The sequence below is a fragment of the Canis lupus genome, chromosome 1, assembly GCF_003254725.2.
Source record: "Canis lupus dingo isolate Sandy chromosome 1, ASM325472v2, whole genome shotgun sequence".
NCBI lineage: Eukaryota > Metazoa > Chordata > Mammalia > Carnivora > Canidae > Canis > Canis lupus.
This window is the reverse complement of record NC_064243.1, coordinates 13,261,579-13,279,716: the sequence shown is the minus strand read 5'-3', so window position 1 is coordinate 13,279,716 and position 18,138 is coordinate 13,261,579. Positions and strand designations below refer to the sequence as shown.

General features: G+C 37.9%; 1 protein-coding gene across 14 annotated transcripts in view; it reads left to right on the top strand.

The window, feature by feature from the left end:
* Positions 1-18,138, top strand: part of SERPINB11 (serpin family B member 11) — a 92,235-nt gene that overhangs the window by 65,704 nt on the left and 8,393 nt on the right. For 13 of the 14 annotated variants that reach the window (XR_007411870.1, XR_007411871.1, XR_007411866.1 and 10 more), the window contains 3 exons: positions 7,390-7,532; positions 8,276-8,431; positions 10,730-11,320. Coding sequence is in view for 1 of the 14 variants with exons in the window: in XM_025422077.3 (XP_025277862.1) it covers positions 7,390-7,532; positions 8,276-8,431; positions 10,730-11,149 (719 nt within the window). In the remaining 13 variants the exon portion in view is untranslated. Of the gene's footprint in view, positions 1-7,389; positions 7,533-8,275; positions 8,432-10,729; positions 11,604-18,138 lie in introns of those variants that run through there. The other variant, XM_025422077.3, reaches the window with a different exon arrangement.

Sequence of the window (18,138 nt, the reverse complement as noted above, 5' to 3'; positions counted from 1 at the left end):
TTTAAAAATTTCATGTAATTGGAATCATAAAGTATATATTTAGGGTTTTTTAGGTTTTTTGTTTGTGAGATTCATTCATGTGACTACAGGATGGCATGATTTGCTCATTTTCATTGATGTCAGTTTTGTTCTCTTAAAATACCTAAATATGTTAATCCAGTCTACTGAGTCTTAATGAATGCTTGGGACATTTTTAGTTTGGGTCTATTTTGAATAGTGCTGCTATAAGCATTATGATATATATCTTTTGGTACATATATTGTATGTGATTTTGTTGGATGGATACCTTGAAATGGAATTGCTGGTAATACAAAGTATATATATACCATTTTGGTAAATATGTTTTCAAAAGTGGCTTGCTAATGTACTTGCCCAAGCAATTAATGAGAGTTTTATTTATTCCTCAACTTTGCCAACACCTGTTAAGTCTTATTAACTTTAGTCATTGTAGTTAGTTTAACTTAATTTAATTTAATTTTTTAAAGATTTATTTATTTATTCATGAGAGACATAGACTGAGAGAGAGAGGCAGAGACACAGGCAGAGGGAGAAGCAGGCTCCTTGCAGGGAGCCTGATGCGGGACTTGATCCCAGATCCCAGGATCACGACCTGAGTCAAAGGCAGGTGCCCAGCCACTGAGCCAGCCAGGCGTCCCGTAGCTTGTTTAATTTTAATTTGCATTTCCTTTATGAATGAAGACATTGGACATTTTTCATACACTTCATATCTTCCTTTATAAAGTGCCTATTTGAATCTTTTGCCCATATGTAAGGATGGTTTGTCTGTTTTTCTCTTACACATTTTTTAAAAAGGATTTTATTTATTTAAGAGAGGGAGAATGATGAGGAGGGGTAAAAGGAGAAAGAGAGAGAAGCAGACTCCCTGCTAAAGCAGGAAGCCCGATGGGGGATTGGATCCCTAGACCCAGAGCTCATGACCTGAGCCAAAGGCAGAGGCTTAATCAACTGAGCCACCCAGGCACCCTGATTTTTTCTTATACATTTTTAGGAGTTCTTTGCATATACTGAATATATGTGCTGCAAGTAATTTCTACCATTTTGTATCTCCCCCTAATGGTGCCTTTGATGAATAGAAGTTCTTAATTTGAAAGAAAGAAGTAAAATTTATCAATATTTTCCTTTATCATCAGTACCTTGGCATACTTTTAAATAAATCTTTTGTTCACTCCTAGCTCATGAAAATATTTTTATAATTATCTACTAGAAACTATGTTTCACTCTAGTCAAGATTCATTAAAAAATTCATTCCACTCCACATGGACATCTAGTTGACATAGCGCTATTTATTGGGAAGATGATCCTTTCACCACTACACTACAATGTAAACTTTATCATAAATCAGATGGCCACATATGTGTGAATCTGTTTCTGGGTTCAGTGTGCTTCATTTGTGTATTTACTCTCATGAAAATACCACCATTATAGTGGCTTTGCAGTATGTTTTGATAGCTGGAAGTGTTAAGTCCAATGTTGATCCTCTTCTGGGGCTGCCTTGACTTTGCCCGAGTTTTTGCATTCCATATATATTTTGTTTATTTATTTATATATTTAAGTAAGTTGGCACACATTGTTACATTAGTTGCAAGTTTACAACATAATGACTCAAGTTTATACATTATGCTATGTTCACCATAGTTATAGCTACCATCTGTTCCAATACATAGCTATGAAAATATCATTGACTATATTCCTTATGCTGTGTTTTTTATTCCCTTGACTTACATTCATTCCATAACTGGAAGCCTCTATCTCCCTTTCTTCTTCACCCATTTTGCCCAGCCCCCAGCCCGTCTCTCCTCTGGCAACCATCAGTTTGTTCTCAGCATTTGTAGGTCTGATTCTGCTCTTTGTTTATTCATTTGTTGTTGTTTTATGCAGCTATAAAAAAAGAAGAGACCATGCCATTTGTGACAACGTGGAGGACCCAGAGGGTATTAATGCTGAGTGAAAAAAGTTAGACTGAGAAAGGCAAAATATATGATATCACATATGATATCACCATAAGTGATAAATCCATACGCATTTTAAAATCAACTTGTCAATTTTTGTTAAATGTTCTGGTTGAAATTTTAGTTGGAATGATATATATTGATCTATAGACTTGGAGAGAACCAGCATCTTTATAATATTTAGCTTCCAATCCATTTCCATGAGTTTATCTCCGTTTAGGTCCTCTAATTTTTTTCAATAACATTTTGTGTATCTCCATGTTAATGTTTTGCATGTCTTTTGATAAATGGTTTTCAGATATTTGAAATGTTCATGGAATTTTACCTAGTACCAATTATTTTAAATTTTATTTGTTGTTCATATAGAAATATATAATTGGCTTTCATATGTTAATATTGCTGAATTCTCTTAATTCTAGTTTATTATTTTAGATTTTCTATAAATACAGTCATTTCCTCTTCAACCTTTCTTGCTTCTTTCCTTTTCTTATTGGCTAGTGACTGCAGCTGAACAGAAGTACTGATACTGGGGTGTTCTTATGTTGTCTTGTTCTGGACTTCTAGCTTGTTTCCAAATGGTTTTAATAATATATATTTAGGTATAATGTTTGTTGCAGGTATTTTTATGAATACATTTTTTTCAGATTAAGGTTTCTTTCTACTTCTTGTTTGCTAAGAATTTTTGACACAAATGACTAACCATATTGTATTTCAAAGCCTTTTCTGTATCTATTGAGGTATGATTTTTCTTCTTTATTATACTAATTTAGTGGATTACATTAATTGATTTTTAATGTCAAACCAAACTTTTAGTCCTAGAATAAACCAAACTTGTCATGGTATATTATACTTTTTGCTTTATACTTTATTATCTCTAGATTTGATTTCTTAATATTTTTCTTAAAGATTTTGCACCAATGCTCATGAAAGGATTTGACCTTAGTTTTTTATTTATTGAATTATTTTTGTCAGTTCAGGTATCAAAGTTATACTCACTTTATGAAACTAGTTGGTAAATGTTTCTCCTCTTTTTCTGATTTCCAAAAGAGAGTTTATGTAAGGTTAGTGTGCATTTGTCTTCTTTAAATATTTGGAAGAACACACTTGTGAGCCCTCTGTGCATGGTGTTTTCTATGTGGGAAAATTTTAATTAGAGATTTGATTTCTTTAATAAATAGAGGCCTATTTCTATTTTCTGTTTTCTTCTTGTGTACGTTTTTGCAAGGAATATGCCCATTTTATCTGAATTTTCAAATGTATTAGCATAAACTTGCTCATAATAGCCTAGTATTATCTTCTTAATGTCTTATGGATATATAGTATTGTCATTTAATTTCTGGAAATCTAAATTGTACATTTTTCTTTTTTTCCTTTTTTCTTTTTTTTTTAAGATTTTATTTATTATTCATGAGAGAGACACAGAGAGAGAGAAAGGGAGGCAGAGACACAGGCAGAGGGAGAAGCAAAGGGAGAAGCAGGCTCTGTGCAGGGAGCCCGATGTGGGACTCGATCCCAGGACTCCAGGATCATGCCCTGAGCCGAAGGCAGGTGCTAAACCACTGAGCCACCCAGGGATCCCCCTTTTTTTCTTTTTTCTTAATTAGACTTACAGATTTGTAGTTTTTTAGTCTTTTCAAAAAATCAACTTGTATTTTCTCTAATAAAGATTTTTTATTACATTAATATTTATGATTATCATTTATTTCCTTCTTTTTATTATGTTGGTATTGCTATTCTTTTTTGAGTTTCTTGAGATGAACAATTGATTTTCAGATCTTTGCATTTAAGACAGTGGCTTTGCTTCTAGGTGTCATTTTAAATCCATCTCATAATTTTCCATTTGTTTTATTTTCATTATAATTTAGTTCAAAATATTTTCTAATTTTCACTGAGAGGTCTCTGAATCATGGGTTATTTAAAAATGTTCTATTTATTTCCAAAAATTTGGCTATTTTCTAGTTGTTTTTTAGTTATTGAGTTTTAGTTCTGTTATAACCAAAGAATATAATCGTTCAATTATTTGAAATTTATTGAGACTTTTTTACAGTAAAACAAATGTTTTGATTTTGATAAAATTTTTATGTGCACTTAAAGATGTATATTCTTTAGATATTGGGTGAGATGTTTAATTTTATCAGGGCAACTTTGTTAATTTTGATGTCTATGTTTGCATATCCTTGCTTATTTTTATCCACTTTTTTTAATCATTTACTGAGAAAGCTGCATTAAAATCTTCCGCTATGATTGTGGATCTTTCTCTTTCTCCTTTTAGTCATGTCCAGTTTTGCTGTGCATATTTTGAAGCTGTGTTATTAGATGCATAGATATTAAATTGCTATATCTTCTCAGTGGATTGGTCCTTTCTTTATTATGAAACACCTATACCACCTTGTCAGATACTGAACTTTAGTTATATTTTCTTTAGCACTGAGAGACCAAGAGTAGTTTTTAAATTCCTAGTATTCACTCTCTTCTCCTTATCTAGCTTGGGGCAACTTTTGAAACTTCGTTATACCTTGAGGGAAAAATTGTTCAGAACTCTCTGTTGAGCTCGTGTCCATGTTTCTCCCAATCGCTGGGATCTTTAGCCTTTCAGTGTTGGTTGCTTGCTTCTTTGAACTTTGTTTTTGGTCTTTGCAACCCTTTTATGATGTTGACAGTTTTACTCAGTTTCTCTGTCTCTTTTAGTCACTTTCTGTTCAGATTTTCACCTCTCCATTGCTTATGTCTAGCAGTTGCTTCAGAAACAACCCAATGTAGAATTAAAAAAAAAAAAAAAAGAAGTGTTCAGCTTTCCTTATAGTTCTTGCCAGTTCATTGGTCTGTTATAAACTGCACTATCAAAGATATCTCTTTACATTTGTTTTTATACTTTAATAATTTCTCTTTTGAGCTTTTAGTTATTTCCTTTTCTTTTTTTCTTATAGAAAATTTGTTGAAGGAAACAAATACTTTCCTGCATTTTCTCATAGTCTAGATGATGATGACTATCCCTTGAAATGTCATTTAATAATGTTCTCTGTTTTTATATTTCTCATAAATTGGCAGTTAGACTTAGAAACTTGATAAGATTCTGGTGATTTTTGCTTGTTTGTTTGTTACTTTTGACAGATATTCTTCATTGGAGGTGTTGTGTTTCCATCAGGAAAGAAAGAATGTCTGGATGCCTCCCCTCCTTTTTTTTTTATGTTAGTGGCCTGTGATGATAATTGCTTACATCCATTATTTCATTAGGGATTTAAAGTTACAGTATTCCAATATTTGCATTTTTTCTTTATAAGCTGGAATATTTTTACATGAGAAATTTCTCATAAAGTGGTTGTTCTAAGTACAATGAAATTAATATTAGAAAAACAATAAAAAAGCTAGATTCTTTCTCTTCAATATCAGTTCCAAAACAATTTTTTTCTTTCTAGTCAGCAAGTTTTATTTTTTAAAGATTTATTTATTTGAGAATGAGCTAGTGGAGGGTGGAGGTTGTTGCAGAGGGAGAAGGAGAGAGAGTCTTAAGCAGACTCTGCACTGAGCATAGAGTCTGATGCAGGACTTGATCTCATGACCCTGAGATCACTATCTAAGCTGAAACCAAGAGTCAGTTGCTCAACCAACTGCACCACCCAGGGGCCCCAGCCAACGAGTTTTCTTTTAAAAGTATCATTTGAATTCATAAATTTAAATATTTTGAGATATTTCAATTTACTGTCCCCTTTTAGTTATGGGAATATAAATTGGAGTCAAAAGTCCTTTTGACACTGCCCTTGGAAGAATTTGATATCTTCCTTGCTTTCCAATTTGACCAGATGTTCCAAGCTCATGTCCTACTCCTGACCTAGAATTTCATGCTTCTTGAGGGAATCCTGGATCATTTTAATGATACATGGTATTTAGAGACCGTAATCTGGGTACAGAAGTACTCATTGATACCAGCTTGATTCTTTATAGGCCTTCTCAGTGAATACTTTTTTTCAGATTAAATACAGCTTAATTTCTCACTGATATGACCAGTTAAAATTAAGACTCATACGAGCTTTACCTAACATCCCCCCATACCTATTTTTCTTTTATCTTGTGTCAAAAATCCCAGATTCCAGTGTCACCAATATTATTGCAAAATCACATCATCTAACATAAACATGACCTCAAAATAACAATACTAATAAAATATAACAGTAGCTTAAGATATTTTTTACAGTTCTTTTTTGTCCTTAGAGTACATCTGTCCCACCAGAGATATACAAATTCCCATGTTGAAATAATCTCTCTCTGGGTACTTGTGCCATCAACTCATTGTACCAGTAGTTTCCGAGGTTCATGAATGTAGACAGTCATATTCCTTGATTCCTTGAGAAATAAAATTAGGATGAAATAATATCAAAGTATTAAATTAGAGCTAATTGCATTTATGAAGAGCATGTCAGTAATATAAAATAAATACTTCTTTGAGCCTAAAGACCACATTTCTAACATATTTGTATCTTATTATTTCATTTACCAGTTATGAACTCTCAACAGTATTTTATTGATGACAGACTGATGGATGTTATTCAAGTTTAGTTATAGGTGACTAGATTGAAATATGTATTTATTCAATTCTTTGTATTATGTTAGAAAATGCTTGGAAAGGTCTACAATTTTTTCGGATCTGTTAATTTACTTAGAACAGTAGTGGAAAGATTTAAGCTTAGAGTCTGATGTTCCAGATATCCCTATGTTTCCTATTGATACATTATGTTCCAAAAAGGTTTTATAAATTGCAGTGCACCAGAGTGCACCAAGAGGGTTTGGTGTTCAATCTAATTGTTATATTTACAAAGTAAGATACACCTTGTATATTTTTATAAATTCTGATTATCAAATGCGTATTTACTTTAAGTCTTGGTATATACTTGTGATACACTAATTGCTAGTACATTGAAAGAATGAATCAATCTTTTGAATGCTTAAAATATTTGGATGTGGTAAGATGCTGGAAAGTATAAAGCTTGATAAATATTAAAAGGAAGCCATAAGAAATTATTAAAATTAAAACAAAAGCAGTAATATATAGGAAAGCATTGGATATAACTAGGTATAAGACAAGTTGGTCATTAGCTACTATACTAACTACTTAGTATATTGGATGCCATCTTCTGATTAGAAATAACAAAGCATTCAATTCTTGGACATAAACTTCATTTGACAAGGACAGCCTCAATGGCCAGGAGATAAAGCAGTTCTCCTGGCATCTCAAATTTATAACTAGTCTTAAAAAAGAAATGGTTCCAAAAAAAATAAACAAAAAATAAAAATAAAAAAATAATAAAAAAGAAATGGTTTCAAATTTCTAGTAACTTTTCAACTCTCTGTAACCAATAAACCCAAGTTCAAATCCAAATACATTAACTGTTTTTTGTTGTTGTTGTTTGTTTGTTTTTATAAGGAAAAGTCACAAACCTCTTTGGAAAGGGAACAATTGACCCTTCTTGTGTAATGGTCCTGGTGAATGCCATATATTTCAAAGGACAATGGCAAAATAAGTTTCAGGAAAGAGAGACAGTTAAAATGCCTTTTCAGCTAAATGAGGTAAGTATTTTGTTTTCAGACTGATGATAAATTCTGAAGAATGCAATAATTATTAAAGGATGATTTAGAAAGTTTTAGTGAAAATACTGGTCTAGGTTTCCATAGATTTCTGTAATTGTGTTCTCTATGAATTTTATTTTCATTTTTCCTCGTGAGGTGACAGTAACCTTTCTCATAGGGCACCTAACTGGAGCCTTCTAGCATTGGGGCCGCCGTGGCAGAGAAGAGAGCCTGTTCTCTCCTCACTCTTCCCCTATCCATGCATGCTTTCCACACATGCTGTAGGCTGTTTTCTCAGCACAACAAAACTACTATTTTTCTCCTAGACAGTCTCCAATTGGATTAAAAAGGAAAATGTTCCCATGATGTCATTTTTCCACATAAATCATTTTAAATGGTAATGTTGGCTTTGTTTTGGTGAAACATTATTATTATTATATTTATTACTATACATATGTATTTTATGTATAGGTGATGATATGTATTATTTGAACTAGTCAGGCTCTAACAGTGACTTATTTTATTTTATTTTTTTATTATTATTTTATTTTTTTTTAGTGACTTATTTTAAAATAAAAAAATAACCTTCACAGAGAAAAGTAATATGAGGGCACTTGTTTATATTTTATCCATGCCTTTAGTGTTAACACAGAACTGCATGTTAGGCAAAAAAATCAGTGTACATACATGTACATGCACATATAGAACTAGTCTACCTAATTATAACCTTTGTTTTTAAATAGGGTAAAAGCATAATTGTGGAAATGATGTATCAAACTGGAACATATAAATTAGCCTTCATAAAGGAGCCGCAGATGCAAGTTCTTGAGCTGCCCTATGTTAACAACAAACTAAGCATGATTATTCTGCTTCCAGCAGGCACAGCCAGTCTAGAACAGGTAAAGAATACTAACACATGAGAAAGCATTTGTGCTTGCACCCGCTCTTCCCAACTATGTGTACCCCATGATGCTGATGTGCTCAGTTCCTAATTCAGTCACACTCTAGGTTCAGTGGTATTTATTGGCCCAGGAGCTGTGAGAGGGGATAGGGACTCTGGTCCCTGCCTTCAGGACAGTGTATTTTGGGGGAATAATCCGTTCTTTTTTTTTTTTTTTTTTTTAATTTTTATTTATTTATGATAGTCACAGAGAGAGAGAGAGAGGCAGAGACACAGGCAGAGGGAGAAGCAGGCTCCATGCACCGGGAGCCCGATGTGGGATTCGATCCCGGGTCTCCAGGATCGCGCCCTGGGCCAAAGGCAGGCGCCAAACCGCTGCGCCACCCAGGGATCCCAATCCGTTCTTAAATAAAAGAGGGCACAAGGAGGCAAAAGTACCATCTTGTACTAATACCACACCTACGGTTTACTTGACATTTGGGAAGCATCTTTCTGTGGTAATGAGCTTGTATTGCTCGTTAGAGTCTTAGTCCACAGAAATCTGCTTAAGCCATCTTCCTCCCATTGAGTTTTTCCAGCATTTTATATAAATGCTTTCATGAGCTAACCATTCTTATTACCATTCTGGTTTTGTGGGGGGAAATGAGTGCCACAGCCATTGAGGACAGGTCATGATGGTGGCAGGAGTTTGGGTCTAACACCCTCTTCCTGGTTGCAGCGAAGGCTGCCCAGCAGAGAAGCAGGCAAGCCACTAATATGGAGCGACTGCACTTCCTCCCTGGCCTTGATAGGATTTCCCATGCTCTGCAGGAAGGAGAAACAGTTTCTTAAGAGACCAGCTGTGCTTCTGGGATCTTGAGGAAGCTGCCCTTGCCCACGGATGGGATGGCCACAATCAGAGGTTTCTAAGTCAGGGAGTGCCTGCTTGAGGTTAAACAGTGTGGCACAGTTGGGTGGGGGATAGGGAAGGCTTCTTGGAACACCTGAGTCGGGATGTATGCATTTGGACCTCTAGGAAGAGAGGCATGGCTGTGGCCGTGAGAACAGGTGGGATACTGCTGTGGCCAATTCAGAGGGCCTTGGACCCCTGGGTGCCTGTGGTGGGCTGCCATGGGAAGATATTTGGAAGCAGAGATAGCATTTTGGGAGCAGTTTAGAAGTGGTCTTTATCATCTTGTGATACATTCATTTGTTCGTTTATTCATTCATATACCAAACATTGCATGTTTACTCTATGCTGAGAATTCTAGTGGGTTCTGAAACACAGACAAACATGTGGTTCCAGCACAGAGTTATAAATATCATATAATAAGTACCATAATACACAGCAAAAAGTCCTGTGGCAGTAGAGAGAGTAGAGAATGAGGGGATTAAAGAAAGTTCCTCATAATCTTGATGTCACACACTGGAGGAGTAGAAATTGAATAGGTGGAATGAGGGTGCCCCATTGTTCTAACCAGAGCGAAGAGCTCATGCAAATGCCTGAGACGAATGAGATTGTGAAACAGATTTGCATCACAAAGTCATGGTAACTTGGATTAGGGTAGAGAGAGACAAAAGGAAAAGATAGTTATGAAGAAAAACCACCTTTACTTTATGTCTGATTGTATATTGTCAGGATGGAGTGAAGGTGACAAAAAGTTTTCAGCTTTTATAGTTGAATGATGGGATTTGGCCTGCCAGAGGGCTGGCTGGAGGGTTTCGAATGCCCAAGGGGAGAGCTTACACAAAATTGTGGCACTGGGTGGAGGGCGAGAAGCCGGGTTGTGAGGCTGCATGGCTAGGTGGAGGCAGGAAGAGTGTGTAGAGCTGAGCTTCAGGGGTAGTGGAGTGGAGACAGTAGGGGGCAAAGGAGAGAAAAGTGAAGCAGAATGAAATGAAGAGATGCTGGGCGTCACAACAGCCAAAGGAGAAGCGAGTTCATGATGGGGGGTATGATTCACAGTTTCTGGTTTGAGAACCGAGAAGAAATGGTGAATTCATCCAGGAGACACAAGGGCTCCAGAGGCAAGAAAGGGATGTAGGTGAAGCCTACAGGGAGTTAAGGCAGTGGACTATAAGATACACATTTGAGGCGTTGACTTATGAGACATGGATAAAAGGTAGACGATAGAACAGGGAAGATGTGGCTAAGTGCGAGATTCTTTTTCCTTTTTTTTTGCAGAGAGGACTTCAGTGCGTTTCAAAGTAGAAAAGAAAGCAATACATTGCATCATTCACACAAGGAATTATAAAACCAACAGCATTTTATACACATGTTTGGCTCCTATGGGCTCATCTGTGTTTTGCCTTGTAGATAGAGAAGGAGCTGAACACGAAGACATTTAACGAGTGGACCAGCTCTGCTAACATGGTGGAAAGGGAAGTTGAAGTCCACATTCCCAGATTCAAACTTGAAATCAAGTATGAGCTAAAGTCCCTGCTAAATTCCCTGGGCATGACAGATGTCTTCAATGAGATCACAGCTGATCTTTCTGGAATATCACCAGTTGATGGCCTATATTTATCAAAGGTCATCCACCAGTCATATGTGGATGTCAATGAAGAGGGCACAGAGGCGGCAGCAGCCACTGGGGACAGCTTTGTTGTGAAAAGACTCCCCATCCGGGCTCGGTTCCTGGCGAACCACCCCTTCCTTTTCTTCATAAGACTCAGCCATACCAACACGATCCTCTTCTGTGGCAAGCTTGCCTCTCCCTTAAACAAGCAGGCTTGAGCAAGGCTCAGAGTCACAGAGAAGGGGCAGGGACAAACCCATGACTAACAGCAGTTCATCCCTCACACACCTCTGTACCTCACTCTGCTCATCTGCAAAATGGGGCTAGGCTCTCTCTCAACTTAGACCTTGAATTGGTGGACCTTAAGATTATAGAAATCATGGAAGAAGGTACATTTATGAAAAAGCTTCTCTGGTTCTGTTATCTTTGGGGCCTCATGTAAAGGATATCTGGGTGACAATCAAGTCAAGGAGACTAAATTTAAAGGGTTAGATTTGTTTGACTTGTACGTCTGTATGATCTCTTGACCAAGAGGAATCTACCTTCAGAAAAGCAATTTGAGGGCTTCAACTTTGGTTTGATTTTTAAATATTATTTTCCTTGCATGTACAACATCATGAATTTTAGTTCAAAATTCTGTATTCACTGTAATAAACACATAAATTGCTTTCACTTCTTTAAAGATTTTTAATGTACCACAGCAGTTAAATGACTTACAAAAAGAGACTGAATAAGGAGAGGTCTAATTAAGTGAACATTTTCACGGAATTATTGGTCAGGTGTTTTTAGCCCTAAATTGAAAAACAGATTTTTCTTTTTGCATCCCTCTCTCCCTTCCTTCCTCTCTCCTTTTTTCCCCCAGTAATGCAATGAGTAAAAGTTCAGAAATAGCAAAAAGCAAATCAATAAGAGTTCTATTTAAAAAGATTTTTATTTAAGTTCTTTTTAAAAAGCTAATTCTTAAAAAGAAATCCTCCTTATTTTCTCTTCAAGATAACATGAGGTGATAATCAGATAATAATGGTCGTCATACATTTACTGCCTTCTCAGTGCCCTCTTGGTAAATGCTTCCTTCCAGACTTTCTCAGAGATGTGAGCAAAGCGGAGGAGCCCCTCAATTCTCCCTTTCCTAACTCTTAGAAGAGGCAGTCCAAAATCAGCCACAGCTTCCTCCTGAGGTGCTGGGACACCCTCTTTTACTATTGACAGTGGTGTCAGCTGGTGATTGTTTCCTTTCCCATCAGGGCACTGAAAGATGGGGCTGACTTTACTTTTAATAATAGAGATGTTATAAGGAAGCTGTCTTGCTGTACCTGCTACCCTACTGATCCTTTATAAGCCCACTTGTCACATGGCAGAAAGCCAAGAAGCCACCTCAGCCTGCTTCACAGAATTACCCGGTAGTCCCTGGGCACAGTGGGTTAAGTGTAGTACAGTGAAGAGACTTGAAGCAACAGTGATGGGTGGGGGAAAATAAGAGTATCTTGGCATCTACTTCTCACTTTAAACATCGTGAAGAGACCATTAATAGTACCGGTCCAGTGAATGCTGGGTCCTTTGACATGAACCTGACATGTGCTGCGCAAGAGCAGAGAGGTACCATGTAGACTGAGCACTTTGGGCATGACCATCGCAGAGCCACATGGCACTCACTGGGGCTGGCCTCCATCTGTTAAAAAGACTCAGAATGAGTGCCCACTCCCAGGCTGCTGTCCTAGAACCCCAAAGTCCTCTTGGAGGGATGGGAATTGAGCTGATGGTCATCATTAGAGTCACAGCAGGGCATGCTTCTCACAGAGGGGCCTTCAGAAGCACCATGTAGGTGCTGGGCTAGGAAAGGAGGATTCAGTGACTAAATCAGCCCCTGAGAAGCAGAGCTGGATTGATTGCTGGAATCAGGAAATGGAGCCTCTTGGTGGATGGAGCCAAGAGCTTTTTAGGGCACCCGGGCTGGGATGAGGAGAACACAGCTATTTTCACTCTTCAAAGAGCTAATGTTATGTGTCAGTTATATCTCAGTAAAAAAAAAAAAAAAAAATTGGTCAAAGGACCTGAATAGACATTTCTGCAAAGACGACATCCACGTGGCCAACAGGTATATGAGGAGATGCTTGACATCACTAATCATCAGGGAAATGCAAATCAAAACCACAATGAGGTATCACCTCACATTGTTAGGATGGTGATGTCCAAAAGGACAAAAGGAAAGAGAGAACAAGTGTTGGCAAGGATATAAATAAAAAGGAACCCTCATGCACTGTTGGTGGGAGGGTAAATTGGTTTAACCATTACTGGCCACAATAGAGAGATTCCTCAGAAAGTTAAAAATAGGACTACTGTATGATTCAGCAATCCCATTTCTGGGTACATATCTAGTGAAAATGAAATCAGTATATGCAAGAGATAGCTGCACTCCGATGTTCATTGCAGCATTATTCACAATAGCCAAGACAGGAAAACAACCCAAGTGTCCATCACTTAGAGCCATGAAACTATTCAATATGATACCATACTGGAGGAGACATGTCCCTATATGTTTTTCTAATCTCATAGGATGCACAGCACAAAGAGTGAACCCCAATGTAAACTATGGATTTTAGTTAATAACAATGTATTTAAGTAATTACCAATTTAACTAATAATAATAATAGTAGTATTGGCTCATCAGTTTTAACAAATGTATGACACCAATGCCATATGTTAATAGTGGGGAAATTGGGAGGGGCAGCAAAGGAGGTACATGGGAAGTCTTTTTGCTCAATTTTTCTATAAACTTAAAACCACTCCCCAAAAACTTAAAGACGAATAATTTTTTAAAAAAAGGAAGTGGCGGGGGATCCGTGGGTGGCACAGCGGTTTGGCGCCTGCCTTTGGCCCAGGGCGCGATCCTGGAAACCCGGGATCGAATCCCACGTCGGGCTCCCGGTGCATGGAGCCTGCTTCTCCCTCTGCTTGTGTGTGTCTCTCTCTCTCTCTCTGTGACTATCGTAAATAAAAAAAATAAAAAAAAATTAAAAATTAATTAAAAAAAAAAAAGGAAGTGGGGGAACGCTTGGGTGGCTCAGCGGTTAAGCATCTGCCTTTGGCTCAGGGCGTGATCCCACGGTCCTGAGATCGAGTCCCACATCAGGCTCCATGCATGGAACCTGCTTCTCCCCCTGCCTGTGTCTTTGCCTGCCTCTGTCTCTGTGTCTCTCATGAATAAATAAATAAAATCTTAAAAAAAAAAAAAAAGGAAGTGGGGAGGAAGATTTCCTTTACCTAAATTTCAAAAACAAAACAAAACAAAAAGCCTACTTTTTTCTTAGATGTTTTCTAAGAGTATTTTGTTTTATTTCTGTCAGTTTTATTCCCTTTCGTGCTTTAAAGCTTTCTGAGTTTGTCAGTGGTCTTTTTCCCCTTCTTATTTTAAGAAACTGAGCCTCCGGATGAGTGTTTGGTATATACAGTGTGACAGTGACTCAGACAAAACTGCTGCTTTCCTAACCAAGTTCATATCCACACCTTAATGCCCCGGGAAGCCAGGTATTACCCCACGGCCAGTAAATAGCATCAAAACAATCAGAGTCATGGTGCATCAGTGGAGCATAGAACATCAAACTTTTCTTGGGTTTCTCTGATCCGAGTGGCCTCCTCCATGTGAAATAGTTCAAAATTAAAAGACCAAGTGAAAAAAATCACCACCTGGATAGTGGTACAGAAAGAAATTTGTGTATTTACTGGTAAGTATAGCTTTTTCCCCTTTACTTCTAAATCTGTCATTTTTTTTCTCAGAAATTTTCAGGAGCATAATGGAATGGCAGGCATGAAGATTTAGTGGAGACCATCTTGGGTGGGGGAATCCCCACTCAGATTTCTGCATTGAGGATTCTTGCTCTTCCTTGTGCTGTCCTTGAAGTCCTGGATTAATGGCGTGACTATAATCCTGGTAGGACTGGCTCACACCTGGCTTACCTCTACTACCCTTGTGTAACAATCAATAGTTTCCTATTTCATGCTCTAAAGTGTCCTGGTTTGGATGATTAGTATATGGCTTTCCTACCTTAAAATTACTGGATATTAAGTCATGGTCTGAGGTTATCCTATTGAGTAGCCATTAGTTACCTATGGCAACAGAGAAAGAGCTGCTGGTAGGAGGCTCCAGTTCTTCTGGTAACAATAACACTGATGCTCGACCAGCTCTCAATCTTTGCTTTAGTGTCCCATGTTCCTTTGATTCTCTTCCTGAGGGCACCATCCTTCTTCTTGCTGTAGGATCATTCTGCAGGGGTTTACTCCTTATTTGTCATCTTCTGAGATAAGCTTCTCCTTTTATTTCTTTCCATTGGTGGCACTTGTTTCTTCTTTGTGGCGGCAGAGAAAGCAGAGCTCAATGAGAAACTGAGCCACCCTCAACCAGACCCATGTATAGTCAAACCATGTCAGTCATGACCCAAATAGTCATGTATACCTCCAGCCAACACCAGATTTGCTGTCCAAGAGTGAATGGCTTTAGAAGATTCTTGTCATTTCATTATTCATTGATACCCTGGCTCATTTCTTGAAGAAATATTTCTTGAGCACCTACTAAGTTCTAGGCCCCATGTTAAGCCATATCTATCTATCTATCTATCTATCTATCTATCTATCTATCTATCATCTATCTATCTATCTAATATCAAAAAAGCCACAGTACTTGTCTTCATAAACAGAGAAGACAGACTTCAGAGCAGTAATGACACCTGGGTGTTAGGTAACTGTGAGAAGACTGTTATGAGGACAAGTGATGAGGATGGAGTGATGAGTGGGGGGCTCCAAGAGCCCTATAGCCATTTCAGGGAATGAGGACTTTCTTCTGAGGAAAATGACTTGCTCAGTTTTGCATTCTGGAAGCATCTCTTGGGCTTCCACAAGGCCATCTTTATAATGGGAAAGACAGATTATAAGCTACATAAAATACATCACAAAGGAATCTTTTCCAAGTTAATAATCATTTTGGCAGAACTAGCAGAGTTTAGAGGTGCAGACACAATGACTGCTCATGGTTTATTTTGGTTTTATGTAGATAGCATCTTTGACAATTTAGGTGTAACAGCGAAGGTGTCATTAAGATGCTTAATTGGGTGATGGAATTGTCCAGTAATGTGGACATGAGTCAGAGTCACCCACAATAGCTCTGATATGTCTGTGCCAAGAATCCCCCAGCCATCAAGAATTCCCCAAGTATCAATGTGGGAAAAGACTGTGTGTTAAGAGGCAATAAGGCTGTTGGCTGACATTCACCAGACTGGGATTTGGCAGGATTCCAGGTTCTACATGTGGTCTACAATTTTTTTTAAATATTGCTTTCTGTTAATTAAATCTTTGTAAGGTCTTGTAGAGCATACATCAGACTAACACACTCTTTCTGCACTTGATCTCACTGGTTATTGTGGATCCTCAAGTTCCACCTCTTACTTCCATAATGCTCCAAATGCTCTCTGGGATTCCCCCACTATTCCCTTCCTTGTGGTTGGCTCAGTATGGAATCTGCTTCCCTCTCCGGGACCATAGAAGCCACCTGTGATGTTGCCAGTAGATCCACAAAAGTGCCGTCCTCTGTTGGTGCTGTGTCCAGAACTGCAATGGATTAAGTATCCTTGGGTTCCTGGACCTCTGCTCCTGTCCAGTGGGCCCAAGGATTTGGTGTGAGGAGGCAATGCAGTGCTCATAGTGGAAGCTGGGGCTGGAAAACTCACTATCTGCCATGTCCCATGCCACTATTCCCAAACAGAATTGTGTTGCTCCCCCAGTCTTGTTGAAGGATGATGCAGAGGCTATTTGGACTCTCCCATCAGACGTTTTTTGCCCTGGGACTCAGGCTCTAGTGTGGGAGGAACATGACCTGTGCATACAGGAGGGATGCTTGCACAATTGCCCTTTATCTCTAAACCTGGTCCTTGAGTCAGGGATACCCCAACTGTCCTCCTGAATATGAATTCTTTTCAGGGTGCTCTTTGGGTCCTCATGCAAAGAGGCTCCAGCGGGCTCCCTCATCACTTTTTCATACATGCCTATACCACCCAGATTCCTGTGAGGGCCACAGGTCCTTCTGGGACCCTGGGCATTCTCCTAGTCTTCACTTACAGATATCAGCCTTCAGACTTGCAACCTCATTACACACTCACAATCCCTCTTCTCTCTTTTGCTTTTCTCATTAGCATTTATCACTCTTGTTTATATTTTATTTATTTATTTGTTTATTGACATTCTTTCTCCACTAGTATATGCACTTTATAAGGGCTGCTTTTTAAAAAATCTTTTTTGTTGTTGTCTCAATGTCAATAATGCCTAGAGCATAATATTTGCTCAATAAATGTCAGTTGAATCAATTAAGGAATTAATTCCTTAAATACTTCAATGTTCTTGTGTTTACTCTGTTCTTGATTTGGAAAGTGAAGAACATTCATTGATCTGAGTGATATATGCTGAATGGGGGCTAATGCAGTGAACTTGGCCCACAGCAGAGCACATCTGACAATTCTAATAGGATTGTTCTATACTTAAATTAAGGTGACCTCAAGCAACAATGTGGAAAAAATGTTTTATTTCTGCATACAAAGTCTCTTCTGGTAAAGAAGGTGAAGATAAAAGAGCCTGTATACTCCCACATGAGATGGTTTAAGATACACCTTGTTTTTTTTTTTTTTGTTTTTTTTTTTTAAGATTTTATTTATTTATTTATGAGGGACATAGAGATAGACAGAGACACAGGCAGAGGGAGAAGCAGGCTGCCTGAAGGAGCCTAATGTGGGATTTGATCCCAGGATCCTGGGATCATGCCCTGAGCTGAAGGCAGATGCTCAACCACTGAGCCACCCAGGCACCCCAAGATACACCTTGTGTTGAGCTGGGTTCCCCAGAACATCTAAGCCACAGTTTAGGAGACTCCTGACCACTGAAGTCAGCTGACCCATTGCAAAGTGGGAGGGAAAGAAGGAGGGAAAGTCCAACCTAATTGAGTACAAGGTGTTGATAATAGAGCTGAACAGTTTACTGGCTGCCAGTTTGTTAGGACACTATTCAAATTAAGTAAAATTGTTAAAAATGGTAAAGAGTCTTCTGGGATCTCTAAAACAAAGTTTCATAGTGTTATTTAATGTAACCAGATTTTCCAATTACAGCTAAATTTTATTCAGCTTTTACACTAAGGTACCTCTCTGACACTAAGGTACAATATTAGTGTGTC